The sequence below is a fragment of the Exophiala xenobiotica genome (genome assembly GCF_000835505.1).
Source record: "Exophiala xenobiotica strain CBS 118157 unplaced genomic scaffold supercont1.5, whole genome shotgun sequence".
Classification (NCBI taxonomy): domain Eukaryota; kingdom Fungi; phylum Ascomycota; class Eurotiomycetes; order Chaetothyriales; family Herpotrichiellaceae; genus Exophiala; species Exophiala xenobiotica.
Window position 1 is genome coordinate 3,424,884 of NW_013562490.1, and position 25,329 is coordinate 3,450,212.

At 52.1% G+C, this 25,329-nt stretch overlaps 11 protein-coding genes across 14 annotated transcripts; 6 read left to right on the plus strand and 5 right to left on the minus strand.

Moving 5' to 3' along the window:
• Positions 1–177: 177 nt before the first annotated feature.
• On the plus strand, positions 178–1,425 carry PV05_09067 (V-type proton ATPase subunit D; the record flags this gene model as incomplete). Its single annotated transcript, XM_013458628.1, has 4 exons — positions 178–184; positions 237–325; positions 374–1,291; positions 1,342–1,425. The coding sequence occupies 4 exons, from the start codon at positions 178–180 to the stop codon at positions 1,423–1,425; spliced, it is 1,098 nt and encodes a 365-aa protein (XP_013314082.1).
• Positions 1,426–1,722: 297 nt separating this feature from the next.
• Positions 1,723–2,493, plus strand: PV05_09068 (uncharacterized protein; the record flags this gene model as incomplete). Its single annotated transcript, XM_013458629.1, has 1 exon — positions 1,723–2,493. The coding sequence occupies one exon, from the start codon at positions 1,723–1,725 to the stop codon at positions 2,491–2,493; it is 771 nt and encodes a 256-aa protein (XP_013314083.1).
• Positions 2,494–2,682: 189 nt separating this feature from the next.
• PV05_09069 (uncharacterized protein) lies at positions 2,683–4,192 on the minus strand. The gene has a single exon (XM_013458630.1). The coding sequence runs from the start codon at positions 4,030–4,032 to the stop codon at positions 2,929–2,931; it is 1,104 nt and encodes a 367-aa protein (XP_013314084.1). The 5' UTR covers positions 4,033–4,192; the 3' UTR covers positions 2,683–2,928.
• A 956-nt stretch (positions 4,193–5,148) lies between these two features.
• Positions 5,149–7,703, plus strand: PV05_09070 (uncharacterized protein). Its single transcript, XM_013458631.1, has 2 exons — positions 5,149–5,604; positions 5,726–7,703. Exons 1-2 carry the CDS (start codon positions 5,555–5,557, stop codon positions 7,404–7,406), a joined length of 1,731 nt encoding a protein of 576 aa, XP_013314085.1. The 5' UTR covers positions 5,149–5,554; the 3' UTR covers positions 7,407–7,703.
• PV05_09071 (uncharacterized protein) lies at positions 7,100–10,103 on the minus strand. The gene is made up of 6 exons (XM_013458632.1): positions 9,754–10,103; positions 9,669–9,696; positions 9,293–9,435; positions 8,871–9,241; positions 8,769–8,803; positions 7,100–8,717 (listed from the first exon to the last, which is right to left on the minus strand). The coding sequence occupies exons 1-6, from the start codon at positions 9,941–9,943 to the stop codon at positions 7,835–7,837; spliced, it is 1,650 nt and encodes a 549-aa protein (XP_013314086.1). The 5' UTR covers positions 9,944–10,103; the 3' UTR covers positions 7,100–7,834.
• PV05_09072 (uncharacterized protein) lies at positions 10,082–12,269 on the minus strand. Its single transcript, XM_013458633.1, has one exon. The coding sequence runs from the start codon at positions 12,235–12,237 to the stop codon at positions 10,687–10,689; it is 1,551 nt and encodes a 516-aa protein (XP_013314087.1). The 5' UTR covers positions 12,238–12,269; the 3' UTR covers positions 10,082–10,686.
• A 527-nt stretch (positions 12,270–12,796) lies between these two features.
• PV05_09073 (uncharacterized protein) lies at positions 12,797–16,713 on the plus strand (the record flags this gene model as incomplete). The annotated part of the gene is made up of 2 exons (XM_013458634.1): positions 12,797–14,535; positions 14,586–16,713. 2 exons carry the CDS (start codon positions 12,797–12,799, stop codon positions 16,711–16,713), a joined length of 3,867 nt encoding a protein of 1,288 aa, XP_013314088.1.
• Positions 16,714–17,007: 294 nt separating this feature from the next.
• PV05_09074 (uncharacterized protein) lies at positions 17,008–18,866 on the plus strand (the record flags this gene model as incomplete). Its single annotated transcript, XM_013458635.1, has 2 exons — positions 17,008–17,987; positions 18,074–18,866. 2 exons carry the CDS (start codon positions 17,008–17,010, stop codon positions 18,864–18,866), a joined length of 1,773 nt encoding a protein of 590 aa, XP_013314089.1.
• A 349-nt stretch (positions 18,867–19,215) lies between these two features.
• Positions 19,216–21,543, plus strand: PV05_09075. 4 transcript variants are annotated; one of them, XM_013458639.1, is made up of 7 exons: positions 19,216–19,464; positions 19,611–19,739; positions 19,787–19,792; positions 19,856–20,016; positions 20,255–20,334; positions 20,382–20,478; positions 20,530–21,543. In XM_013458639.1, exons 1-7 carry the CDS (start codon positions 19,413–19,415, stop codon positions 20,926–20,928), a joined length of 924 nt encoding a protein of 307 aa, XP_013314093.1. In that variant the 5' UTR covers positions 19,216–19,412; the 3' UTR covers positions 20,929–21,543. The 4 variants fall into 4 exon arrangements, with proteins under 4 accessions (XP_013314093.1, XP_013314090.1, XP_013314092.1 ...); XM_013458636.1 differs by having other exon boundaries at positions 19,216–19,739; XM_013458638.1 differs by having other exon boundaries at positions 19,216–19,739; positions 19,856–20,334.
• Positions 21,260–23,424, minus strand: PV05_09076 (uncharacterized protein). The gene has a single exon (XM_013458640.1). The coding sequence runs from the start codon at positions 22,914–22,916 to the stop codon at positions 21,822–21,824; it is 1,095 nt and encodes a 364-aa protein (XP_013314094.1). The 5' UTR covers positions 22,917–23,424; the 3' UTR covers positions 21,260–21,821.
• Positions 23,425–23,705: 281 nt separating this feature from the next.
• Positions 23,706–25,278, minus strand: PV05_09077 (diphthine synthase). The gene is made up of 2 exons (XM_013458641.1): positions 25,046–25,278; positions 23,706–24,990 (listed from the first exon to the last, which is right to left on the minus strand). Exon 2 carries the CDS (start codon positions 24,937–24,939, stop codon positions 24,262–24,264), a length of 678 nt encoding a protein of 225 aa, XP_013314095.1. The 5' UTR covers positions 24,940–24,990; positions 25,046–25,278; the 3' UTR covers positions 23,706–24,261.
• Between the last annotated feature and the right edge of the window lie 51 nt (positions 25,279–25,329).

Here is a 25,329-nt window from a genome sequence, read left to right on the forward strand (position 1 = left end):
CTGCGACAGGTGGACAGCTGGTATGACCGATCATGTCTATTCGCCTGCCTATTCATCGACACCACTTCATACACCAGGAGGTCTACACCATCGTCGATATCACACAGCCCTGTTTCAGCTCGGATCTTAAGTACAAGTCTCTGGAAGAAGGCTTTTGGAACAAGTTGCACAGGCAAGATGGAGGGTACGTCGACCTTAGGATTCGAGGAAATCATACATCTAACGAGCCACTGCAGGCTTATTGTTCAACGTCAATGGTGGTTATTTGGAGGGTATCGTGCGCGGATACCGAAACACCCTTCTGACGAACACAAATTATGGCAATGTACGGTCTCGGAACATCAGCAACGTGCATAGTATTGACTCGCTCTAGCTCACGCAATGCGAAACCATCGACGACGTCAAGACACAACTCGGCCCAGCTTATGGCGAGGCTCTCTCGTCGCTACCCCCGAATCCTTCTACATCCGCTCTTGCATCCAAGACGACGGAGAAGCTTGTCGCAGACTTCAGATACCTTCAAGGCCAAGCAACGGGCTCATTAGCAAAGTTTATGGAATACCTCACATACTCGTACATGATCGACAACGTCGCACTTCTAATCACAGGAACACTACACGAACGAGATACCAAAGAGTTGCTGGAGAGGTGTCACCCGCTGGGCTGGTTCGAGACGATGCCTGTACTTTGCGTGGCCACCAACATTGAAGAGCTGTATAACTCGGTCCTAATCGAGACCCCCTTAGCTCCGTACTTCAAAGGCAGTCTGAGCCATCAGGATTTGGATGAGCTCAACATCGAGATCGTACGAAACACCCTGTACAAGAATTACCTTGAAGACTTCTACAATTTTGTCAACAATGACCCGGAGATGGCCTTCACACCGACCGGCGAGATCATGTCAGAAATCCTAGAATTCGAAGCAGATAGACGAGCCATCAACATCACCATCAATTCTTTCGGCACCGAGCTGACGAAGGAACAACGTAGAAAGCTGTATCCTGAGTTCGGCAAGCTCTACCCAGAAGGCATGCTAATGCTCTCACGAGCCGAAGATTTGGAGGGTGTCGGCCTTGCTGTTAGTGGCGTTGGTGATTACAAGCGATTTTTCGATGAGGTCGGCTTCAACCAAGGTGGCGTTGGTGGCGGCAACATGTCTGGAGGGATGGGAAACGAATCCAAGTCACTGGAAGACATGTTCTACCAGAAGGAGATGGAGCTGTCAAAGATGGTATTCACACGACAGTTCACTCACGCAGTCATATACGCGTGGGTGAAGTTGAGAGAACAGGTTGGTCTATATTGACGAATGCAGTGACTGTGAGCTAACATTTTCACTAGGAAATCCGCAACATCACCTGGATCGCCGAATGCATTGCCCAGAACCAAAAAGAAAGGATAGGCAATTACATCAGCGTCTTTTAAGATACTGTTGTCCGCGAAATCCCTTGTCAATTATGTGAATAGCAAGGCGTTCGAGTCTGGTAGATTTCCGGTTTGAATGGGACCTGAGAACCGGCATGAGGGCCTACTTCAGGAGTTCACAGTCACTTCTCTAATAAATGGCAGCTTCTGGCCACGTTTTTCTGACTCATTCCACTCTGCAAACGACACGAAAAGGATTCGAGACTGTCGCCATATCACCCTCTTGCCATAGTTATCCGGGGCTCGTCTTGCCATTCTACATCTTGACCATGACGCACGCCTCACCTCACCTCAAGCATGAGTGTCTTCAAGAAGCCTCTCTTGCCACCCGCCCGGAAAGCGCAAGCTGGACACGGGAAAGCAGAAGAAGTCTGCGCGACTCGCAAGAGACCAGCCACGCCAAGTCCGTCTGATATTAACTCATCGTCGAAGACACCAAAACGGCGTACTGCACCATTGATCAACGATTGCGTTGTGCCTGAACATCTTCGGAACACCGTGCAGCAAGACTATTTCGACAAAACTCGGCAAAAGCATCCTGTCATGCATGGTCATATCGACGACGAAGTCGGAGATGAAAAGCTCTCTGCTATCCATCAGCATTTGGCAGGGCAGGACACTCGCCTGGAAGTCCTCAAACACACGAGGAGGACATTGGTGCGTGGGAGTGCGGAGGAGCAACCCACCTTCACGACTATGACCCTCTACGGTGGCGGTGATGGCGGTGTCCCTGTCTCAGCGTCGCTGTCGGCCTGGGCTTCCGAGAAGGCCGAGAAGAGACGCAAGAAGCACGTCAAAAAGATTGAGAGTGGGACGGTCTGTCGACACGGGGTCGCAAGAGGAATTCTGAGAGCACTGAAGTTACGACTCAAAAAGGAGCCTGCTGCACCGACGAACTTGCATACCAGAGTAATTCGGCCTGCAAATCCTGGTCGGGAGTTGTTCGAAGCTTATGACGATGCCGTTCGAGCCTGGCACGAGAGTATGTGCGAGCGTCTTCCAGGCTACAAGGACAGTCGCAACAAGCAGCAGTGGTTCAACTTGCGAAATTCCAAATGGACTCCCTGATGAGGATGAGTGGGGATGGTTACCCGCGACCGGGTTCATACTCGACGGGAACGTTGGATGGCTGTGACGAGCTAGGGATCTCGGAACTGGACACGACTAGGGGCCTTAGAAATGCAAGAAATATGGACTGGTGCTGCGAGTACAAACTTGGATACCTATTCAGAAACTTCATAATCCTCTCAGCCTGATGCTGACTCCAATTGCGTTCACAATCTGCTTCAAAACAATCTCGCGAGACAGAAAACCACATATACTATACACGCGCTGAGTGCTCGTTGAACATAAGGTGAAGCTGTTCGAACAAGTATCTCTCTAGATCCATTTCGGCGCAATTCTCAATTCTAATCCCAATCCCAATCACATGCTCGCTGAAGTGCTTCGCAATAGATCCGACCCATTACCCATCGACTCCTCCACGGTCAGAATGCAAAATCTTCAGCGCCCTTCCAATGGCGCGTAAGCCGGCCCATCACCCTTCTGCTTCCCTTTGCCGGCTTTCTTCGCGTCTTTCTTGGCGGCTTTCATATCCTTTTTCACTTGCTTCCGTTCCCTGTCTTGCTCTCCGAAATCGCTTCGCGGGCCCTGCAGGACCTTTCCCGGATTGAAAACGTTGAGAACGACGCTTGCCGCGAACATGGGCACGGCGTCAAAGACGTACGCGAACCACTCGTGTGTGATGGTCACGCTGTCCTGGCCCGTCGCGTACTCGGCCAGACGGTACGTGTTGCGGATGATCACTAGCGTCATTACGACGTAGAGAGTGATCAACAGCCCCTTGGCGATGCGTGGGTCGGGGTATGGATAGCCGCCTTCTTCTTTGTGCGGGCCCTGAAGGCCCGGCTCATGTCCCGCTTGTTCCTCGTCGGTAGCTGGGTAGTAGCTGTATGCATCGCTCGCGACTGCTGCATATTCTCCGCTACCGGCGACGTTCGAGGTCGTGGTGATGGAGGATCTGTTTCGCGACTGCGACTGCTTCTTCAGGTTCAATTGGAATCGCACGGCGAGGCTGACAAAAATAACGAGAAATCCCAACTGCACGCCGACGCCGCCGACGTAGACGTCCATTCCGATTTTCTGGGTTTGCGCGCTCGAACTCGGGCCCGCCATCGTCCCGCCGGTGGCCTGGATGAGAAAGGCCGTGATGTCGAACAGGACGAACATACGCGTGATACTGCGTGCTTTGATCTTGAAGACGCTGTCGGACGAGAGGAAGAAATGGATCATACGGCCCAAGAGCATGTAGATGTAGGCGTTGATCCACAAGGGCGCGAGGAGGATCAGGAGCGTTTGTATGGTGTAGAGGGTGCTGTTGAGTTGGCGGTAGATGGACAGGATCCGGACAATGTAGCCTGCCGCTTCCCACGTGCCGCCCATAATGAGGATGAAGGCGAAACGTTTGCGGTAGTGGATGGCCTGCGCGGTGTGGAGGAGCGTGGTTAGGCCGAAGAGGACGGAGAACAGGATGGCGGCAACTAGGGACGGGCAGTAGGCGAAGTAGAAGTCCTCGCCGAGGCCGGCGTGGCAGACGATCTGGGGCATTTTGGTTGATGAGATAGGATGTGTGTGTGAGAGACTCGAAATGAAAAGAAAGTGGAAGTGAGTGGAAGGGCGAGTCAATGTCTCGTAGGTGAGGTCTTGGGAATGGGTGCTTCGACGTATTCTGGAAGAAAGGAAATCCTTTTGTATGGATGAGTGTTTCCTGTCGGAGGGATTGACCATCCGTCAAAAGCACCGGAATAGAGCATGTTGATATACACCTTCACAATGTGTTCCGGGTACCTGTAAATAGATACCTGCTCCTGACTCGTACCAATCTTACCGTTTTGGTGTTTTCGACAGCATGAAATGCGTCACGGCGAGGCGGTGCGCCTGCAGAGACGCATTTGCCTGAAGCAATCGACCGAATTCGAAAGGTCAGAGAAGTGTTTACTTTACTCCATACGGCGTAGACGGTACGAGGCGTTGTGGGTACGCCGAACTCGTGTGGGCTGGGAGGTATTGAGGTACCATATTGTGTACTCCATATCCGTACATGGCAGGCAGAATCGATTAATTGCAGGTTAGTCAATACGAGCCTTTTTGCTTGGGTAGTGTCTGGGGTGTGTAGAGGATCCCTACCATAGGAGCAAAGCCTTGTGGTAACTGGTCCGCACTTACAAGTAGATTGGAGCCGTTCGTATAGTGACGTACTCATCCGATAACTTCAGGTTAGTCCCTACGAGATGAACGTGGCGCAGGTCTGCCGCCAACCTCAACTCCAGCAGATTTACGGATAATCCACATAGTAAGTAGCGACTCTGCGGAGTCGGAGATCAGACATGGTTGATACCTACTAGCAGGGATAGCTAACCCCCGATTCCTTGACTTGACTCTGTGGTATGGTAGCTATAATGCAAGCCATTTACTTGGAGGAAGGAGATTCGTTCGTCTTTCGATGAGGGGATGGGAGAATTTGTGGGCGAAGCTGTCGAAGGGCTGTGTTCCTGCCCGCCGCCTGTAACACACGTGACCACAGTAGTCCTCCGCTGGCTCAGGATCTCGTATGCTCTAACCGAATTGAGGTTGGCGCGGGTGGCCTTAGGAACCTCAAAGCTGAGTCAGCCAGGCAGCCCTCTTCTGCGGCATGGACCTTACCACAGTGCGACGGTAGATGAAGCCAGACAACGGCAGACTAACCACGACCAGGGAGGCAAGCTTTCCAAGCCTCTCAGGGTTCAGACCCCTCCGTTCTGGGAAATGACTTTGCGAGGTACAGCAGACGTTTATCTTCAACATGGTATAGCTCCCGGTAACAGCCCCCAAAGACGGACTGACTTCAACCCCTGCACAGCGCTCAGGCACGGGGAAATGATTGCAGGACGAAGGCCGAAGTTGAACGAGTCTTTTCGAGCTGTACTACGATTGCGCAGTGGCTCTTGTGCCTCCTCTGTCTAAAGAGTCCCGCAACCAGATGGAAGGCCTTAGCTGAAGACTCCGATCTTTCAAGAGCAGCGAGAAAAGTCAAGTCCCATCTGGTCCGACGTGCATTCTCGTCTGAATACATGAATACATACAAATCATCATGATCCGAATAGGAACAGAAAAGGTCCGTACTGGATGCATAACATGCAAGTAAGTGTTCACTGCCTTCTCTTACGCTGTACAACACACGGAAGCTTGATGTTCTTATTCAACAACGTCGTTTATTTCTGTCGCAACCCACATATTTTACGTCCTTACTAAGTGAGACCAGACGACGCAGAGTAAAGTGCGACGAAGGGCACCCTCGCTGTGCGCGCTGTACCAAAGCCGGCCGTGCATGCGAGGGCTACGCCAACGTCCCTGGCCGACCCGGTCCCGGCGAGGCGTTCAAATTCGTAGTCTACACACCTACTCAGGGACAGCATCATCTCTCGCATAATCCTGACCTCGACTGGTCAGAGCGCCGGTCCCTCAGCTTCTTCCAGGACCGCACCGCGCTCGAACTGGCCGGTGCCTTCCAAACGGATTTCTGGCTCGGCACCATTCTCCCGCTTGCTCAGCAAGATCCGTCCGTCCGCCATGCCTTGATTGCCCTAAGTAGCATGCACGAACATTTTGCGGCAGTGGATCACTTCGCGCCTGCGCGGGGAATCGACTTCGCGCTAGACCACTACGGCAAGGCTATACGAGAGGTGGTGCGGCTCAACAACAACCCGACGCAAGCGGAGCACAGCTTCGACTACGCTTTGGTCACATGCGCCTTGTTCTCATCGTTCGAGTCCCTGCAGGGCAACTACCACACCGCGTGCAAACATGCGATCTCCGGCTTGAAGATGCTTGCCGAGGAGCAGCATCAGACCCAGTCCGGTCCAACAAGTCGAGCAGCGCGCGTGCGCATCTCCCGCGACGAATTGACGCGCTTCTTCACCGCCATCGGTCGCCAGATGCTCGAGATTGGAGATCCGAATTTTCAGGGTCCCCGGCCGGCTGTGATATGGGGCGCGCCCTCGATGCCCGAGCGGTTTGCCTCGTTCGAGGAAGCCTTGCTGCACATCGAAGTCCTTCTGACTAAGCTGTTCGATTTTGCCGAGAGCACTGATAAGCTTGCCGATCAGGGTCCGATACCTGAAGATGTCGGACATGACCTTATGCTCGAATTCACGGGCATCAAGGAGTACGCAACGAAATGGAGTGAAGGACTTGAGCTGCTCATGTCCGAGCAGGCGCAGAGCTCGACGTCATCAACGCCGGAGTCTATGAGTTCCTCTGCTGGCGGAGCGGGCCCGTCAGTGCCTTTGACTAAGTCGACGACACCACCTTCCGCGCTGCTGCTTAGAGCCTACCAGGCTGTGCTCGTGGGTTTCCTCCGCCGTGTCGAAGTCAACGACGAGGCCGTCCTGGATGAACACATGTCGAGCCTCTGGGCTTGCCTGGAGGCGTGCGAGGAGTTTATCCAGCAAACCTCTCAACTCGTCACACCCGTGTCGACACCCGCACACAGCCCCCTTGCTACTGGCATCCTCACCCAGCAACGGCAACAGATGGTCGTCCGTCCAACATACTCCCTGGCCCTGGGTGTCGTCCCGATGCTGTTCCTGCTGGCCACGCGCGGGAGCAACATGCCCTTGCGTCAGCGTGCGATCGACCTTCTCAAGCGATGCAAGCGGCGCGAAGGATTCTGGGACTCCGACGTTGCGGCGCGGCTAAGCGAGCGTATTCTCGACATTCAGACTCTCATTGCGGACAAGTATGGACCGGAGGCACTCGTGGACTTCAAGTTGCTTGACATTTCATTCGTGCCCGATCGGAAGTGCGTGGTTAGGTATAAACTCAATGGCCCACGGCCGAAGGCGAGGAACCTGGCGGATCCGCTCTGGGCTGGCAATTCGACCGGCCTGGACGGTGGCAAGGAGTACTATGAGACGTTGGAATGGGAAGGTGTCGGGGTTTAATAAGAGCTATTCCGCGAGCCATGAGTCGTAAGCCGTAGCGCAGGCCGCGTGGAAAAGCAGGCGAGAAGTAGAGTGTCGTGTCGCTTGGAGATAAGTTAACCTGGGCCGTATCGTCACTTCTTGAGAGCAAACATGCGGGTAGCAGTAACGACAGCTCTCCAGAAAGTCCGGCAAGCAATCGACGCGCCAAACGTTCGCCAGTCTAGGCCTCTCACCTGTGGTTACCGTGAGATGGTAGAGTAAAAGCAACTCAATGAAAGCAGGTGTCCGGCCTCAATAGACTCCGGAAAAGCAAATCAGTTGCTTGCCATTGTGAAAAGTGCTGATTTCCAATAGTATTGCTCCCTTCAGGGATATCTGCATATCGACCAGTCCCAGGCACGTATCTCTCCAAGCACTCATTCGCGTTGAGCATGCCTCCACGGGCCTTAATTGAAGTTATGCTTCATAGCAGCCAGCATACTCTTCTCTTTGCTCTCCTCCAGTGCTTCGATTTGTGGAATCCGGCCTTCTTGCTCGGCTTGTGCCATGGCTGCAGGGTCATCGACATTGACACCAGAAACTTCCGCTTCAATCTGGCGAATGGGTCCTCGAAACCATTTGCGAGCCCACAAAGCCCAGCTTGCGAGACACCACACTCCAATGATGCCGACTGCAACAGGTGTATAGTTCAGTGTCTGGCTGTCTACAGGGTTGAGCTCCGGCAGGCAGAAAATAATGGTGATGAAACCGATCCAACCACAGGCAATCAAAGCAACAGGCCGCGAAAACCGTTTCAAGTTGAATGGACCGTGGATGAAGCCTTCGGGATTGATCATGCCGATTAGGATTGGTAGACCATAGGATATGTAGAGACCGATGGTCGCAATGGATGTTGCGGCTGCAAAGGCCACTGAAGACCCAACGCTGGGGATGGCCAGGAGGAATGCCAGGAATGCAGCGAGCCAGATGGTACGGATTGGGCTCCTGAATCGGGCGTCGACTTTGTGGAAGAAGTGGGGGATACCGCCGTCTCGTGCGAAGCTAAACATCATGCGCGAGTTGGAGGTCAAGCTAAACAGGCCGCAGTGCCACACACAGATGATGACGAGCGTGAAGAGCACTATAGCGCCTGTCTTGCCGAAGATGTCGACCAGAATTTGCAGGACCGGTTGACCATAGGTTGAATCGACGGTTCGATCGAAGTCTTGAATGCTGAACAGGAGGCAGAGGATGAGGAACCAGCCGAATAACGCGGAGCAGCCTATTGACATGAGCACACCTAGAGGAGCGGACCATGACGCATTTTGAGTTTCTTCCGAAAGATGGGCACTGGAGAAGTATTAGCCAGCAAAGTCGACTTGTGATTAGAATGCAATATACCTTGCGTCGAAGCCTGTAATCGTGTATTGACTCATCTGTAGGGCGTCAGAGAATGCTTGCCGTGGAGCCAGGAATGGCCAGTTTCGAGGTGGAGATACTTACCAAGATGCCGATGCAAGCCACGTAGGCAGGAGAAGCTCGGACAGACCAGCCTGGATCACCGGTTCCATCGTAGAACTTGGCAAAGACGTCGTGGGCAGATTGATGGTGAGGAGCTTTCGCCACGACTGCCACCGCAAATGAAAACACTCCAAGCGAATGGAGCGTGATCGAGGTGTTGTTCAAGTAGCGCAAGATGTGAACACCGAACGAGTTAACGATGCCGTGCGAGAACAATAGTGCGGCATAGATGCCTAGAGTCTTCCCGGCAGACGGCTCATATCCGTTGACGGTGGCTAATGTTGAGATCAATCCAGCACAACCAAAAGTAATACCCGTGGTCACAGCAACCTGCCCAAGGAGATTGAACCAGCCTAGAAAAAGTGTTAGATAGACTGCTTAGGCCTTGGACAGGAGCCGCATGCCTGTCACCCATGAAGCAAAAGGCGCCCATTTCTTGGGAGCCAAAATCGCTGCCCAAAAGTACGGACCGCCCGCAGAAGGTATGGCGCTCACGATCTCAGCCATTCCAAGGCCGACGAACATCGTGAAGAAACTGACAACTAGCCTTCGAGTGCGGTGGTCAGCAATGTTGTCCAAGACGTTCCAAGACAATGGCGCAGGAATAAGTCGTTGCAGGAGCAATGAGGTGCAAGATACGTTCCCTTTGACTTGTGGGCGACCGCGGACGAGACTACGTGATTCTCATTGCCACCGCCGACAGGTCACAACCACCAATAGCGACTCAAAAAGTACTTCCGAGTGCCTGAGGCTTGAAATACAATTGCCAACACGACTTACCAGCCTGATGCCATAACGGCCGGTCCGCCTGGAGGTATTATCAGTGAGCCAGGTGGCTAAATATCGTTGATAAGGGTTGTCGTACCCGTCGTCAAGCCATACTCGAAGAGTGTAGTAATACCAGTAATGACCGAGATGATGCTGAACGAGACGCCAAAGTTGTGGATGAGCGACCAATCGCGCTTAAGTTCCTGCTTATATCCCAACTCCCGCAACCTGCCCTCATCTTTGGACATACTGCGAGTTGCAGTGCCCGCATTTTCGGTATCGACCATACTGGATGATCTGAGATTGTTAGTGATGGTTGGCAAGAAGCGCGCGGATGATTCGTGCAGCGGAGCGAGCAGAATGCGGGGCGGCGTGAATCAAGGTCTCTTAGCAAAGGCTTGTGCCGCGAACAAGCTCAAGAAAAGGTCGAGAAAGTCTTGACGCCTGCGAGGCCAAAGCCTGGGCTTTATAATCATCCTTTTCGCACAGTGGCTTGACCACTAGATACTCCAGGCAAAGCAAAACTGCTGATAGCTGTGATAACGATGTTACAAAGAGCTAATAGGGCCAAAGATAACGACTACGACCCCTGTCGAGCGCCGGTCGAGCGTTTCCTTCTTAGGGATTTGCAACCGAGGCATGGAAGCATGGAAGTCGACATGATCACCATGATCCAACCAACCAACGCCCGTATCTTCCCAGGTCAAGTCGCGCTCGAGGCACATGGCACTCTCTGTACGCTCCCCCACGCATGTCAGAGTGCGTTGTCGCGTGATGCCGAGTCACACAACCGCTGTAAGCAGACTGGGGATTGAGGTGCAAGCCCGATCCTGTCTGTGGCTAAGCGACCAATTGGCATTCAGCTCATGCAGCCAAAGATCTGGCATTGTCCAACGATGACTGGATGGTAAACGCAGTATATCCCAGTGCTACCGCTCGCGCCATTCGAAGACGTCCATCATGAAAATGAAGCCGGAGAGGTGAAGAAATTTTAGTTTGTGAGTGTTTTGACATCGAGAACGCCCTGAAGCTACCACCAGAAGCTGACACTGATGCCAACTGAGCAGCTTCGAACATAATGCCACCACCCAATTGGTATATACAGCGCCTGCCCGGCCTCTAGTATGCATTCCACGTAAGGCACTTTACTGAGATCAGGGTAGATCTCATCCCAATCTTCGTGCGGAGAGAGCTCCATCGCAGCAACATCAATTGTTGAAGTGTTTGACATATCGATCGTCTCCCCATGAACATCTGCAACAGTACTCTTTCGCTCAACGTCTTGCTTATACGTATCTCCATTTTTGGGCTTGTCGCGATTGGACTGAACGAGATGCGGAGCAGGCTCGTCTTGTCGCCGTGGGAAGAGGGACGCACTATGTCGAGGCGAGTATAGTCTGACATACTTCTTGCCGACGACCTGGCAGAGAATATTGTGGTAAGGATCGTGGTGTAGGGGCGAGATGGTCCAAGCCGGCCCATACCATATATTGGTCTGCACCTCTTGGTCGTCGTCGTCGTCTTCGTCGTCGTTCCGGTGGTGCGAGGAAGAAGTGGTGGACGGGATCAGGCTGGGATGACTGGTTTTGTCAGCAAGACCTTTATTTGCCTTGCTCAAAGCTAGGGGCGTGCCAGGGTCAGGCGGCGGCGCATCTAGGTAGCAATAGTCAGGGGTAGCGATATCACCACGCAGAGCAGGTATCTGTCTGAGCAGATCGTGTTGAGCGAGGTACCCAGTCTCGGTGTGTTCCATGCCTATAGCATGGGCCGGACTGTCTGGCTGTTGCAATATGAAAGTTTTGAGAAAATCGCGAAAAGGCACAATTCTCTGACCCCAATCTTCATCCGTGTAGCTTCGGCCAACTTCAATGGGAACAAGACGACGACCGTCAAATGTCTGGTCCAGCCAGTACGAAACATGTTTCCATCTTTCAAGGGCTGGCCAATGATCCAAAACACCTGTCAGAATTACGGGTGTGCGATCTTCCTGCATGGATCTTGCAAAGGCTGTCATTGACGGTTGCTTCATGTGCTGAACAGGGAATTGGAGCTTAGGGATTGAGATCTCATCGTTGGGAAACGTCTCTGGTAAGCAGCGCTCGTCACGGCCGAGTTTCTCGAGCCGGCTTCTCTTTGAAGGAGGCTCCATAACATCTTCCCCAGCGTCGGATGATGACTTCAATTCCGTTAGCATTTGGTGTATGATTTCCTCTCTTCCAAGGCCCCCAGCCATGATGAGGGCCATGTCTAGAATGGTTACGACTTCATCGAGACAGTCAGAGAGAGACTCGCCGGAAAAGGCATTCTTAGAGCCGTTCTCAACAGCCATGATGATCTTCAAGGCTTTGGCAAGACTGGCGTCGGTGTACAACCGGAACCAACATGGTTTGACGTCTTTAAAAGGGAAGGTATGCAATTTTTCGTAGGCGAGGCTGAGCTGTTCGTCAGCCTGAGAGAAGAGGCTGGCGAATCCGTCACTGGAGCACTCGCAGATAACGTCGCCGGGCGTGTCTTCCTGCAGTCGATCTACTACCGTTTGCCAGAAAGTATTGTTGAAATTGAGCGTCGTTAGATGGCTCATGCTGATGCGAAAGTCAACAAGTCATGAAGCTGCGAGTGGTGATTGAGAAGAAATACTGAAGAAGTGACGTTTGATCGTAACTGCCGCCAAGATGAGTAAAACTTGCTCGCGCCTCGCCCCGGATCGGGACGAGGGTGATGCCGCCATCACATCACCCGCCTGTTCTCTAACTCAGTGCCCCAAGACTTCGGTAACCAAAAGTACTCAAGGCAGATAACAACCTCTCGTTGAATTAACATAGCACACCCGCCCGTCGGATGCGTTCCATATGCCTTTGTTATCATCTGACCGCAATTGACTACACTGACTAACTGGCTCGCTATGTACTTCAGAATATCGAGCCTAACTAAGACTAGCAGCTGCCTTAGCGGAACCTCGCGCTGGCAAAAGCACCTCGCTATTCCGAACCGCTTTCGTGCTTTCAGCATATTGCGGCTGAAACTGCGTTTACACGGTAAGGCTGGGGCAGGAACTGCTTCTTCTGCGCTCTTCAGGTTGGCATCTCCCCTCTCTATCATAGTTGTTGTTCCGTCGAGGTCAATGGTCCTTGTCATACAATATGTCGCCTCGTTCTCTTTCTCATGGCGACTATACCGTCGCTTGTATCTGCCCAATGGGGAAAGAACTTGCTCCAGTCCTCGAAATGCTCGACGAGAGGCATCCTTCCCTTCCCATGAAGCGTGCACAGAATTGTTACACACTCGGACGAATTGGAGAACATAATATTGTGGTTACAACTATGCCAGAAATTGGTACCAATCGGGCCGCACAGGTCGGCATGCAGCTGATGAACGACTTTCCCTATGTCCGGTTCGGCTTGTTGGTAGGCATAGGAGGGGGTCTTCCCGACGAAGAAGGAAAACTAGACATACACCTCGGAGATATCGTTGTGAGCAAGCCTACTGGCACAAAAGGTGGTGTCATACAATACGATTTGGGAAAGCTCAGTCCATCCGAGGGGTTTTGCCGGACGGGTTCATTGGCGAAACCTCCTACCGTCTTGCTTGCAGCCATTGAAAGCCTTGAAGCGGAGCGCTTACAAGACCGAAGCAAGAGTCAAGACTACTTGTCCGGACTGGAAAGCAGACATCCGATATATAGAAGACCCGGATCGGATCAAGACATTCTCTTCAAGTCTACATACTGGCACCTCAGAGCCACAGACTGCCAGCACTGCGATCGCTCCGAGAGTGTACCGCGCCGAAGCCGTTCCCACAACAAGCCGGTCATCCACTACGGCACGATTGGGTCTGGAAATCTCGTCGTTAAGGACGCTGCTACTCGCAATAAGCTTCAAAAAGATGGTATTATCTGTGTGGATATGGAAGCCGCGGGGTTGATGGACGCGTTTCCATGCCTTGTCATCCGAGGCATTTGTGACTACGCCGACTCGCATAAGAGTAAAGTCTGGCAGCCTTACGCTGCAGCTGCAGCCGCTGCATACATGAAAGACTTATTGAGGGTCATACCTTCTCATGCAATAGAGAGGGAGCTGAAGTTGGTTGATGTGGTTGATGTGTCTCAAATCACGGAAGCGATCCGTGCCGAAAAGCAATACAAAATGATGACCTGGCTTTCAGGCGTGAATTTCTGGGGGAGACAGGACAACCTCCTTGAACGGGCACAAGAGGGAACCGGAGAATGGATCCTACATGAGCCAAATTTCAAATCGTGGCTCGCTGGGGGAGGTGGACTTCTCTGGTGTTACGGCGAGCCTGGTGTCGGCAAAACCATTCTTTCGTCGATCATTATCAAACATTTATCGACGCTCAGGAAGGAAAACGAGGCGCTCGCATGGATATACGTCGACTATCGAGAGCGCAGTAAACTGACGATGGAGAATCTCTTTTCAAATCTCCTTGCTCAGTTATTCAAGCAGCACGGCGAGATATCACAATCAACCATGAAATCTTGGGGAGTCAATTGGCGAGAAGCAAAGCCAACCCTGCTTCAATATCGATCGTGGCTTCAAGAAGAGACAAGGAAATTCAGTCGCACGACTGTAATTATTGACGCCCTGGACGAGCTGCCGACCGAAGGTCTTCGTGAACAGCTCATTCGTGAACTCCGGCAGCTGCAGCCTCCGATTCATCTTCTTGTTACATCAAGACCATTTCCAGAGATCCGAAGATATTCGGACGACGCGAGGGAAATAGAAATACGACCCCAAATAGCCGACGTGATCTCCTATGTCAAATGTCGCTTGACAAGCGGCTTCGGACTATGGGAACATATTGAACAGAATGGAGCGCTTCTAGATCTTCTCGTCGACAAACTTACTCAAGCAAACGATAGAATGTAAACTGCCACTGGATTGATGGAGATTGCAACAGCTAACGTTCAGGCAGGTTTCTTACAGCTGAACTTGTTCTTAATAAGCTCGAGCATATTAACTCCGTGCAAGAAGTGGAGGCAAGGCTTAAATGCTTGCCAAAAACTTATGACGGATATTATGAACTCTGTCTCAAACAGATTGAAATGCAAGACCCTGTCCAGAGGGACAAGGCGATGAGAATTTTGGCATTACTGTCTCATGCCTTGGAACCATTGAGTGTTGACGCTTTACAACAGGCCGTTTCGGTTCAGCCTGGAGATTTGGAGCTCAATGACGACAAGCAGTGGACTGCGGATGGACTCAAGTCTCTCTGCGATGGCCTGGTCATTATCGAAACTGTGGAAGATAACAACATTCGCACTCAATCCGCTAGCCTCTTGCATGAGACAACCAGCACTTACCTCAAGAATGTCCAATCTGAGCATTTCCCTGCTGGCCATGCAATTGCTCTGGAAGCTTGTTTGGCTTACATGTCGTTGTCTTATTTCTCACACCTAGGTGTTCAACAAATAAGAGTTGATGAAAGAGCCAGCAAATATCCGTTTTACAACTATGCAGCAAAAAACTGGACACAGCATGTCCTTCAGGGCGACCTCGAGTCGACCTTCCGAGAATCGATCATCAGTTTCCTTGAAAGTCCTCACCGACAAAGTGCGGACGAGTTGATGGCAAGGCACCGCTACAGCGCATGGGGCTGTGACCACGCCGTCCCGTGGACGGATTGGAACAGGAATTCAATTGAGAGGCGAGACCCTCCAGTCCATGCAACTGCCTCGTATGGATTGAGCAAGACTCTGCGCTTTCTGTTGGACAATAAAGGTTATAAAACAGATACGGTCAATAACTTTGGAGAAACTCCTCTCCACAGAGCCGCACAGACTGGTAAACGTCGATCCATCGATGTCCTTTTGGCGCACGGGGCAGATTTGCATGCAAAAGTCCCACAACATTACCTCAATGATGCGAATGTTCTTATACTGGCAACGCTGTGTCGACAGAGCGATGCGGTTCTAGTGTTCCTCAATCATGGCATCAGCATCAACACCTACGATCCGAAGCATCTCACCTTTCCGTTACATATTGCGGCAAGCACAGACACTAACATGACAAGACTCCTTCTTGACTATGGCGCAAAGGTTGATTTCCCCGGGAAATCTCCTGTCTACCCCGAAACATTCATGACGAGTCTTCATTTTGCGGTGTTCAACGCTCACGTATTCACCAGAGCTCTTGAACGAGTCAACCTTCTCCTTGACCGAGGCGCCAATATAAACATGCAATCTACAATGACGGGCAATACTCCTTTGCATATGGCTATCCTAGGTGGGCACCAAGATTTGATGATCTGTCTATTGGAAAGAGGAGTAAACATCAACGTCCGAAACAAGGCTGGAAAATCAGCAATCCAGCTCCTGCGAGAAAAAGGCTTGTTCAGTTCCAAGCCAGATGTTATCCCAGCTGAGATTCTTGAGCAAGTGGAACACATGCCCCCTCTTCATTATGCTGCATGGTCGCGAAATCACGCTCATGTGTGTAGACTGTTAGCTGAGGGCCATGATATGGAACAGAAGGATGAAGATGGAAGCACAATTTGGGACCATTGCATAGCCAGCAGCAACGTTCAACTTGCCAAAATATTAGTCGACTACATGGAGGAACAACAATCACCAAACCGCAACGAGATCGGAAACGCAGCTTTTGAGGTTGCGCTGAAAGCCATGACGGCGTTTGATTATACAGACCACGAAACCTGGGAATCCAGCGTAGAGATTTGCCAGCAACTACTTAAATTCCGTAAGGAAATTGACAACAGCCTCGAGTTTGCAAAAACTAGGAGTCCAATCTGCGATTACAACAAGACGTATCTTATATTGGCGGCGGAGCAAAGGAGGATATCGCAGGTGCAATTTTTGTTGGATTGCGGAGCAGATGTCAACTCTGTGGACAAGTTTGGAAGTACTGGGATGCACTATGCAGTCAACAATGGAGATGTGAATATGATCAAGCTTTTGATGGAGAATCAGTTCGATCTGAAGATCAGAGAACAACATGGTCACACGCCGCTTGATTGCGCTGCAAGGAGGGACAATCAACTCATATATGACTACTTGAAACTGGAGTCATCGAGACAGTCCAGATAATCAGACTTGTACAACAATAGTATCCGGTCGATCCTCGATTTTACGACAGACACTCCGCATCCATTCGAGCAGGCAGGATCATGGGTGTAACAGAAGGATATTAGCGCCACGGGATGATACGGAATTGGCTCTCTCAAACCAACCCCATGAGACAGCAGCCCAAGCTTGAAATGCCGACATACCGCATTCATATGCTAGTGCTTATTATCATGGCGCCTCTTGCAGCACGCATGACAGCAGGCTGGATCTAGGCTCTTCAAGTCCTCATCAGTAAGATTTCAGTTCATCATCACCATGATGGCCGGCAGCATCGAGAATGGACAGCCGAATTCAGACTCTATGTACGCTGCGCTCTCCGGCCCGTTATTACCATGGCAGACTCGGCTCATCAAACTCTGCCCGGGCAGCCTTGGAGACCGCCTGGTTGCAGAGATGTTCATCGCGGATCTGACTCCTTTCGAGGGCCTGGGTATTCATAGAGAAGCACGATATCAACAGTACGAGGCTTTGTCTTACTCGTGGGGATATCCGGCTCGAACGGCGGAAGTCGAAGTCAATGGCAAGGTAGCATACATACCACCGTCAATGGCGGATGCATTGCAATACCTTCGTCAAACGGCTGAGCCGAGATGGCTATGGTGTGACGCTCTGTCCATCGATCAGGAGAACGCCGCGGAGAAGTCAAATCAGGTCCAGGTCATGATGCTCATTTTCTCAAAGGCTCGCCGAGTAGTTGCGTGGCTGGGCATGCCGCCCACTGGCATGACGACCGTACCACAAGGTTTCCAAGTCGATGTCGAGGCCAAACATCAATCGCAAAGTGCGCAGAACACCGTCATACTCGCCCTTGCGCAGGTTCCATTCTTCGAACGGACCTGGATCAGGCAAGAGATCTTCGCTGCTCATGAGGTCATGTTTCAGTCCGGCGCATTTCAATATCCCTTCCATGCGTTCATGAATGTGGCCAAGAAACACGACTCACTGGTCGTTCGGACTCGAATTGAGGCTTTTCAACGAACGTATTCCGCCTTCAACATTAGCGCAATGTCAGCGTCGAAGGAAAAGATGTCTTCATTGGAGGTCTGGGAACGAAGGAAGCTAACTAGGGATACCATGAACTCGATCCTGGCTGTACTACTGGGGAACAAGGTATTCAATTGCTCGGATCAAAGAGACAGAGTGTATGCTCTGATCGGCATGGGACAAAATACCGCCGGAGGGCATTTTGATAATTTGAGAATCGACTATACCCAAGGTGTTAGCGAGGTATACCAGTAAGTTCATATTGTTCTGCTGAATCCAGGTCACAACATCACTCGAGACACAGCACCATCCTGCTCCATCACTAAACTTTTCGCAGAGACCTCACGAAACATCTTATCAACGTTTCCCAGAGCCTGGGATGTCTTGAGATGTTACGCCAGCGGGCACCCCGGGGCGATCTTCCTACGTGGGCCATAGATTGGCGGCAAGACACAGATGCTGTCTGCATCGGCATTGGCGAAACGGGCATCAGAGAGGAGATGCCAGAAGAGTATTTGTTTTGGACAGGAGCTGCCAATGGTGACGACTGGGAGCGTCGAAACGCCAGAACAATTGAGGCTCCTATCTTCAGCTGGGTAGGAGCTGCTTGTGTTCAAGACTTGGATCGTCTTGATGAGCTCGTATTGAAAGCTTCAAAGCTAGGCACCTTGGGTTCCTCCCCTCGTAAAGCGTCCGAGATCCAGTCAGCATATACCAGAGGGACCTATCTCCAGGGGGTAGATGAACAGTTGCAGCAACTCGTTCAGTCTGGTACCTATCTTGTCCGAGGGTTTCAATTCGATGGAGCGCCTGGCCCCTTCGACGTTTGCGCACCACACTGGGCAGAGGACGGAGACTGGGTAGTTGTCGCTGCTGGTGGTGTTCTGCCGTTCATATTGCGACCAACCCGTGGCGATAAACTTCTATTCATCGGGGCTTGTTGGTTCGAGGATCTTCCAATCGGGCCCTACCTTCCCCATAGGACCAGACTCCATGACTGGGTTACGAGACTGGACTGGTGTATGTCGTACGGACCAGCCAAAAGAGACGACTCTGGAATGCCACATCTCATGGACATAGCAGCTCGTCTGAAACATCCAGATACCCAACGAGAATTTATTCTTTCTTGATGCCTTGAGGCAGAATAATTCCCAGTGCAGCATAGGATTGTTCTTAAACGCAGGTAGAGAGGGAGAGACCTCTTGTCGCGTCTCAACCGAAAATAGATCCTGGCGGAGAAGGACCATGGCGGGACGAAGCAACACCGATGTTCTTGGACATGTTTAGACAATAGATATGCGCCTGGAGCCCTGATCAGGAGTACATGCTTGCATAGACTGAGTGTGGGTGTTGTCACCCGTCGTGGGTGAAGCGGTCACTGCGGTCAAAAGTTCTTTCGCCGCCAAGACCTGGAGAAGCGAGGCTTGGCTGAATGATGCCGGGCTCGTCGCCTTTCCTTCTGAATCTTTGAAAGTGAGGCGCAACTGCGACAGCCATCTTGACCTCATTTGCAACTCATCACTCCGGCCTCCAACCTTGGTCACAATCCGTCCCCATCATCCTTAGGCTGCGGAAGCTTTCAAACTACTGTCCTTGGATCCCATTCTCCACGGTTCGCCTCACGCTCTGGGACCTTGACCTGTTCGAGTCCTCATCTGGTCTTCCGACAGGCCACCATGGCCGACGTCTCTTCCACGCGGCTCTATCTGGGCAACCTTCCGCGAAACAGTATGCTCACCTTCATCCACTGCGCTCCTTTGGTTTCCCGGGATGATGTTGCACCTTGAAAGGATTATCTGTACCATGATACTGGGATGCGCTTCCCACTGCTCTGTCGGGATACCACCAGTCGCTGACTATCCTTACCGTTCCAGTCACAAAACAGGACATCGAGGAGCACTTTGGAACTCATGGCGCTGGCTCCATCAAAGAGATCAAACTCATGAATGGCTTTGGCTTCATCGAGTATGAAGATGCCATGGACGCTCGTGATGTCGTACCAGGTAAGATCTCCCGTGTTATTGTGTATGACGGTCTAACCGTGTCCCAGCTTTCCGTACGAGGAACCCACTCCTTCTCCCTTCTCCCGTCGACTGCTGTGATCTGACCTAAAAAATAGATGGAACGGAATTCAAGGGCGAACGACTCACTGTCCAATTTGCCCGTGGCCCTCGCCGCAAGGATGATTTTTCTGGCCCTCCCGATCGCAACGTACCACGACCACGTCGTACTGTCTACCGTATGCAGATCACAGGCTTGCAGCCAGACACCAGTTGGCAGGTTAGACAGCCCATTCTACCATACCCCCGGATACTTTACATTGTTTTGAGGGTCTTCCGGGGATCGGGAAATCCGTGGTCGGCGCCTTTCCTTTCTACGCGTTTTGGTATCATCTCGTATTCCATTGGACTGATTCTGCGCATTCATGGCACACGGCGTCGTTTATTTGTTCCCGCCACTTGGATTTACTCAACTTTATCTCATTTGTTTCTTGGACATGTTCTCACCTGTGCTTCAGGATCTCAAAGACTTTGCCAGAAATTCGGGTCAGCTTGACGTTGTCTACTCCGAAACTGGTCGCGAGCGCGATGGTAAAGGGTAAGTCGCCTCTTTCTCAATTTTAGCCATCACTCACATTCTTTTAGTTTTGTCGAGTTCGAAACTCAAGCCGACCTCAAGACTGCCGTGGAGAAGCTAGATGGACAAACGTTCAAAGGCGCAACAGTCCACTGTATTGCTGATGTGAGCTTCCTTCTGCGGGATTTCATCCACTCCTTCTAACATGTGTTGCAGATTCAAGACGAACGTCCTGATGCTCGAAGCTATCGACAAAGATCTCCACCTCGAGGTCGACATCCCACAGATGACTACTATGACCGTCGAGGACCACCTCCGCGCGGCTGGAGTCCACGAGGCTATCGCGAGCGCTCGCCAGGACGCCGACCTCCCATGGATGACTATTACGACCGTGGTTATGGAAGACGAACCCCACCAAGAGATTATGGCCCGCCACCTCCAAGACGATACGATGCTGATCCGTACGACGCTCGCGGACCTCCACCGCCACCGCCAGCTAGAGGCTACGGTGACCCCTATGCGCGGAATGGAGATCCCTACGCCCGCCCAAGGAGCCCTCCTCGAGGCTATGGCTATGGTGGAGGCTATGGAGGCTATGACGACCGCCGATACTAGTGAATCCAAAGGGTCCTTACCTCTCAATTGCGAATGGTACGGGCTTATGATGTTGACGGGCATCCGCCCAGTTCCAAAAGTCGGGATGTTGCTCTCGAATTGTTCCCGTCCCGGCCAGATTGTCCTGGGCATTCAGGGGAACCCCTTGCGGTATTTTGTTTGAGCAGAGGACCGACAATACCAAGGTCTTTTATCATGGAGTCACCTGCGACAACGGATTGGTTCGGCTCCAGTTTGTGGACTTTCTCTGTACCTGTAGTGGACATTTCTTCTGGTCACGGATCGAAAATCAAGCTTCAACGTATACGCACGCTCATGATTGTCGAATGGATTTTGTACAATGATTGACGGCCTGGATCTCTCTATTGGGGCCAATAAAAGGACCAAGCATTTACATCCCATCTTCTTGGCTGGCTTACTCGCATGGCATCTGCCTATATATCTTGGAAAACGGGCTTCCATCTCTCCCCTGGTCCCGTGTGAAATTGAAATCAGCAGACTACCGAAAGGCTTGTGGCGACTCCTCCAATCCATAAAGGCGGGTATTTCCCCTTTCCCAAATCCGTTCATCCCAGGCCGCTGGCCGTGGCTTGACTGCATCTGAAATGCCGCTGGGGAATCTGGTGAGCTCTTCTCACTTAATCATGTCATTCCTTCGGCGACGTAGATGCCCATGCGTGAGCATATATCCATTGTGCTGTAGTCCTTCGTGGCGCTCTCTCGCGTAAGTCAACGACAAACCGCTCCATGGACGTACCAAGCTCTGGTGACTATTTGCATGTCGTTCCTTCATATAGATGACCATATTGATGGTCTATCATACTTCGTAACTCTCGTCAAACACGTAGACAGCAGGAAGTTGACTGCTGGCTAAGTAAGATAGATAGCGTAAATCAAGCTCGTCTACCAAAGAACTTCTTCCTCAACCCTTGAGATTTGGCGGTTTCTTTCAACTTTGCCGGCTCCGGAATGCTCTCTTTCTGTTTACCTTTGCCAGGCTTTCCTGTCGACGCTACCGGTTCCCTCTGCTGTTCAGCCATATTCGGACGAATCGGCAGTGCTGTCAATCCTGGTTGCTGTTGCGGTATACGCGGCGACGAGGCAGATATGGGGAGCGGCAAGGGAGGATGGCTTTGACTCTCTGCCCTACCACTGTCACTTGTAGGTGCTGTCCTCGGCCGTCCTGCACTGCTGCCGCCACTTGTCACTGGTCTCTGCTGCTGCAGTTGCTGTTGCTGTTGCTGAGGCACCTGCTGCTGGTCTTCTTGTTCGTAGTATTCATCGTAGTATTCCTCCTCCTCCTCATCCTCTTCGTCCTCGTCGACCTCATCGTACGAGCGCTCGGGGTCGCCGTTGTACACCACCCACCAGCCTATCTTCTCGCCTTCGGCAATCTTGTCGCGCAGATCGGCTAGGGCTTCCCACGCCTTGTTCGTCAGCCCGGGGCCGTCGGCAATGACTTCTTCGACGTTGACGCTCAGCGCCGTCACGTCTGCAGGTGAATTGAACGGCGCGGATTTGCTCATGGGCTGTGTGGTGGCACGGGCTTTCTTGCTCGGTGACGTCGTGGGCGATGTCGTTGTTGTTGTTGCTGTTGCTGATGACACTTGTGCTTGTGCTTGTCGCTCGTCTGCCTCTGTGTACTGTTGTGCCCGCCCATTCAGGCCCAGCCCGAGCCCCGGACTCGCCGCGATCATGACCACTTTATCGCCCACGAACGCGTACGGCTGGCTGACGGCGGTCGGCCCGTCGAGGTCTTCCGGGTTGTACTGCTCTATGAATTCGAGTTGTTTGCGGCCGGGCCCTTCGAGTTCCTTCATGATCTCTGGGTATGCTTTGCGGAAGGAGGCTAGGATCTCGGACCGCGAGTTCTCGTTCTGGATGTACTCGACGCTCGTGTCTTCGAGGTTGTGGACGATGGCATGGACGCGGATGCCCGCGAAGCCTTCGCGCGGCCAGCGGAAGCCGTGGACGAGGTATACGGGCATCTTTTTCGCAAGCAAGCTATGGAGTGAATGCGGAGGCGAGGCTACGCGGCCCCAGGTCTAACACCCAGAGGTGGGAAGAGGCAGCAGGGAAGGAAGGGACACAGGTTCGGACCCGTCGAAGCAGGTAGATGCTGGTACGCTGGTACGCTGGTCCCGTACTGGTCCGCGGGTTGTTGTCTTGCTCCCTTTTGGGGACGTTGGCTACTCTCTGCTCATATAGTAGTATCTCTCGGATCAGAGCTTTTCAGCGCTGTGGATTGAGGATAGGCAAACATTGTTCGATTGAGCCAGTATGTGACCAGTGCGGGTGTGGATTGGTTCGTTGGTCGGTTGTTTGCTGAATTTCGATTGCTCCTGTGTCTGGCGAGCGGTCTGGGTTTCTTCGCGTCGACCGCTTCTTTGCTTCTCGCGCCAAAACGGAAAAACAGAATCACAGGTGTCACGAATCTCTGTGCTCTGTGCGACTTTGACGAGGGAGCTCAGCTGGATGCTGGCGGGCAGAGGCCCCTGCGCCCCTCCCCACTGAGAGCAAGTGCTCAGCATGGAACAACCAAAAAAGAGCGCAGTCACTGGGCACAGAGTCCGCAGTGGGGTCGATTGAAGATCATGATGCCTATCGGATACTCGTATTCAGGGGGCCTCGGGGGGTTCCCACGTTTCCTTCCAGGCGGTTGGCTGTCCAGAGCTGACTACCTATCAGGTACGAGTAATGTGCGCTGCTCTCAGCCTCGCAAGCCACGAGGCCGGAAGCAGGCTATTCCCGCCATATGCCGCAGAGAGAGGTCAGGCCCCTGTCCCAAGGCTAAAATACAATATTGTGGGATTCAGAAGAGACTTGGGACATAATCAATCAGTTGATGTTTGAGAACGATAGCAGACTTGAGCTCATTCAGTTTGTTAAGAGATACTGGGTACTGTTCGGCAGTGTACCCCCGGATTGCGTCGACTACCAAACAGCGGTCCCAGCCTCGATGATCGGAGGGATGAACAGGAGCATATCCTGCGGGCTCACTCATGGTCTGCATGAGAGCTGCAAGGTGCGCACCTTGCTATGCATTCCGTTGTTTGGCAGAAGTGGCCATTACACAAAGTCAGGAGCCCCAATTTCAATGCTGGAACTTGAGCCTGAGCGAACAGCGGTAGAACTCAGGCGAATCCGTGCCAATTTCAATCCAAGCCCTCAGCTGGCCGTGGGTTACCGTCTAGATACGCCTCGCTCCTAGATCCATCGAGGTAACTTCTGAAGTGGCAGGCTCAATCTGCAAGGCGTGTGGAGACGGCGTCGGCGCGAGTCTTGGAGGGAATTTTGGGAGCAGGCACTGTTGTTGATGTGTCCTGCCCTACATTATTTCGTGTCGTGATATTTCTTCCAGCTCCGGTCGAATGTCCCTTCGTTGACAGCGAATAGTCTGATATAGTCCCTCTCGAGCTCATGCGCTCTCTTACCAAGTAGCACCAGGCTATGAAGTGGAGGGCCAAGTTCAATATCACAGAGCTCTTTAAGCGTACCACAGGCAAATCTCTGATCCTCTGCGCCGACTCGAGCACATCCAATGGCCAGACTGTCTTCGTTGTAGACTTTCCCCCCCTTCTCTTCCTCAATCTCAAGCATCTGCTGAGCGCATTGAGCTACGGTCATGTACCTGGGTGGTTCGTAGATTTTCCTTCCTCTTGCCATGTTTTCCAGTGACTGCTCTTTAACCTTGATGTCCAACAGCATTAATGTGTGCAGACCAATGGAAGCATTTTCACGAATGCGATCATAAAAGCTGGCTGGTCTCCAATTGTCGGTGAAAAAGACCATCGATACTGTTTGGCCGAAATTGTACAATTGCAGTCCCGTGGCGCCGATTGCGTTCAGAATGGAGGCGTTGGGGATCGATTTCGTGGGTATGGAAAGCTCTTTAGCTCGAAGGACGAGGTCAGTATGTGTCGTGGCTCCGAATGGATCGCCGACAACCAGGAAGGCTATGTCTGATTTGTCTGCGTCTTCAAGGATTTCATCGCTAGAGGATTCGACCATCTCACGGTCCGCAACGATCACGGGTCTACCATAAAAGGACTCCTACCGGAACTGTTAGATGCCGTCGTCGTCAGCGTCGTCCATGGGCGCAGGGATTGAAACCTACCAATTTCTCCTTGCCTACGTGCAGTATGCTCGTGTAGGCTTCAAGGTAAACACGTTCTGCCCGTTTTACAACTTCGAGACCTTTGACCGTGATATCCGTCTCATCAGCCAGGCCGAGACCGACGAGGTACAACATGATGAATGGTCCAAGGCTCGAGGTTTTCTTTTCGCAAAGATTAAGTGTCTCTCTGCATCCAAAGCAAGATTCGTGGGCCCAAAACAAAATGGCATCAAAAAACAAAGTGGGACGAAAGTACCGCGGAAGAACTTCGGTAACAGCAATCG

Bases quoted from the DNA above. Each gene is read 5' to 3' on its own strand.
- PV05_09070 (XM_013458631.1), top strand. From the start codon at position 5,555: ATGATCCGAATAGGAACAGAAAAGGTCCGTACTGGATGCATAACATGC. The intron at 5,605-5,725 runs GTAAGTGTTCAC...AAGTGAGACCAG, and splicing joins ACTGGATGCATAACATGCAA to ACGACGCAGAGTAAAGTGCG.
- PV05_09071 (XM_013458632.1), bottom strand. From the start codon at position 9,943: ATGGTCGATACCGAAAATGCGGGCACTGCAACTCGCAGTATGTCCAAA. The intron at 9,697-9,753 runs GTACGACAACCC...TAATACCTCCAG, and splicing joins CGAGTATGGCTTGACGACGG to GCGGACCGGCCGTTATGGCA. The intron at 9,436-9,668 runs GTAAGTCGTGTT...CCGCACTCGAAG, and splicing joins GCCGTTATGGCATCAGGCTG to GCTAGTTGTCAGTTTCTTCA.
- PV05_09076 (XM_013458640.1), bottom strand. From the start codon at position 22,916: ATGCCCGTATACCTCGTCCACGGCTTCCGCTGGCCGCGCGAAGGCTTC.
- PV05_09077 (XM_013458641.1), bottom strand. From the start codon at position 24,939: ATGGTCGAATCCTCTAGCGATGAAATCCTTGAAGACGCAGACAAATCA.
- PV05_09072 (XM_013458633.1), bottom strand. From the start codon at position 12,237: ATGAGCCATCTAACGACGCTCAATTTCAACAATACTTTCTGGCAAACG.
- PV05_09075 (XM_013458639.1), top strand. From the start codon at position 19,413: ATGGCCGACGTCTCTTCCACGCGGCTCTATCTGGGCAACCTTCCGCGA. The intron at 20,017-20,254 runs GTTAGACAGCCC...CCTGTGCTTCAG, and splicing joins AGCCAGACACCAGTTGGCAG to GATCTCAAAGACTTTGCCAG. The intron at 20,335-20,381 runs GTAAGTCGCCTC...ACATTCTTTTAG, and splicing joins CGCGAGCGCGATGGTAAAGG to TTTTGTCGAGTTCGAAACTC.
- PV05_09069 (XM_013458630.1), bottom strand. From the start codon at position 4,032: ATGCCCCAGATCGTCTGCCACGCCGGCCTCGGCGAGGACTTCTACTTC.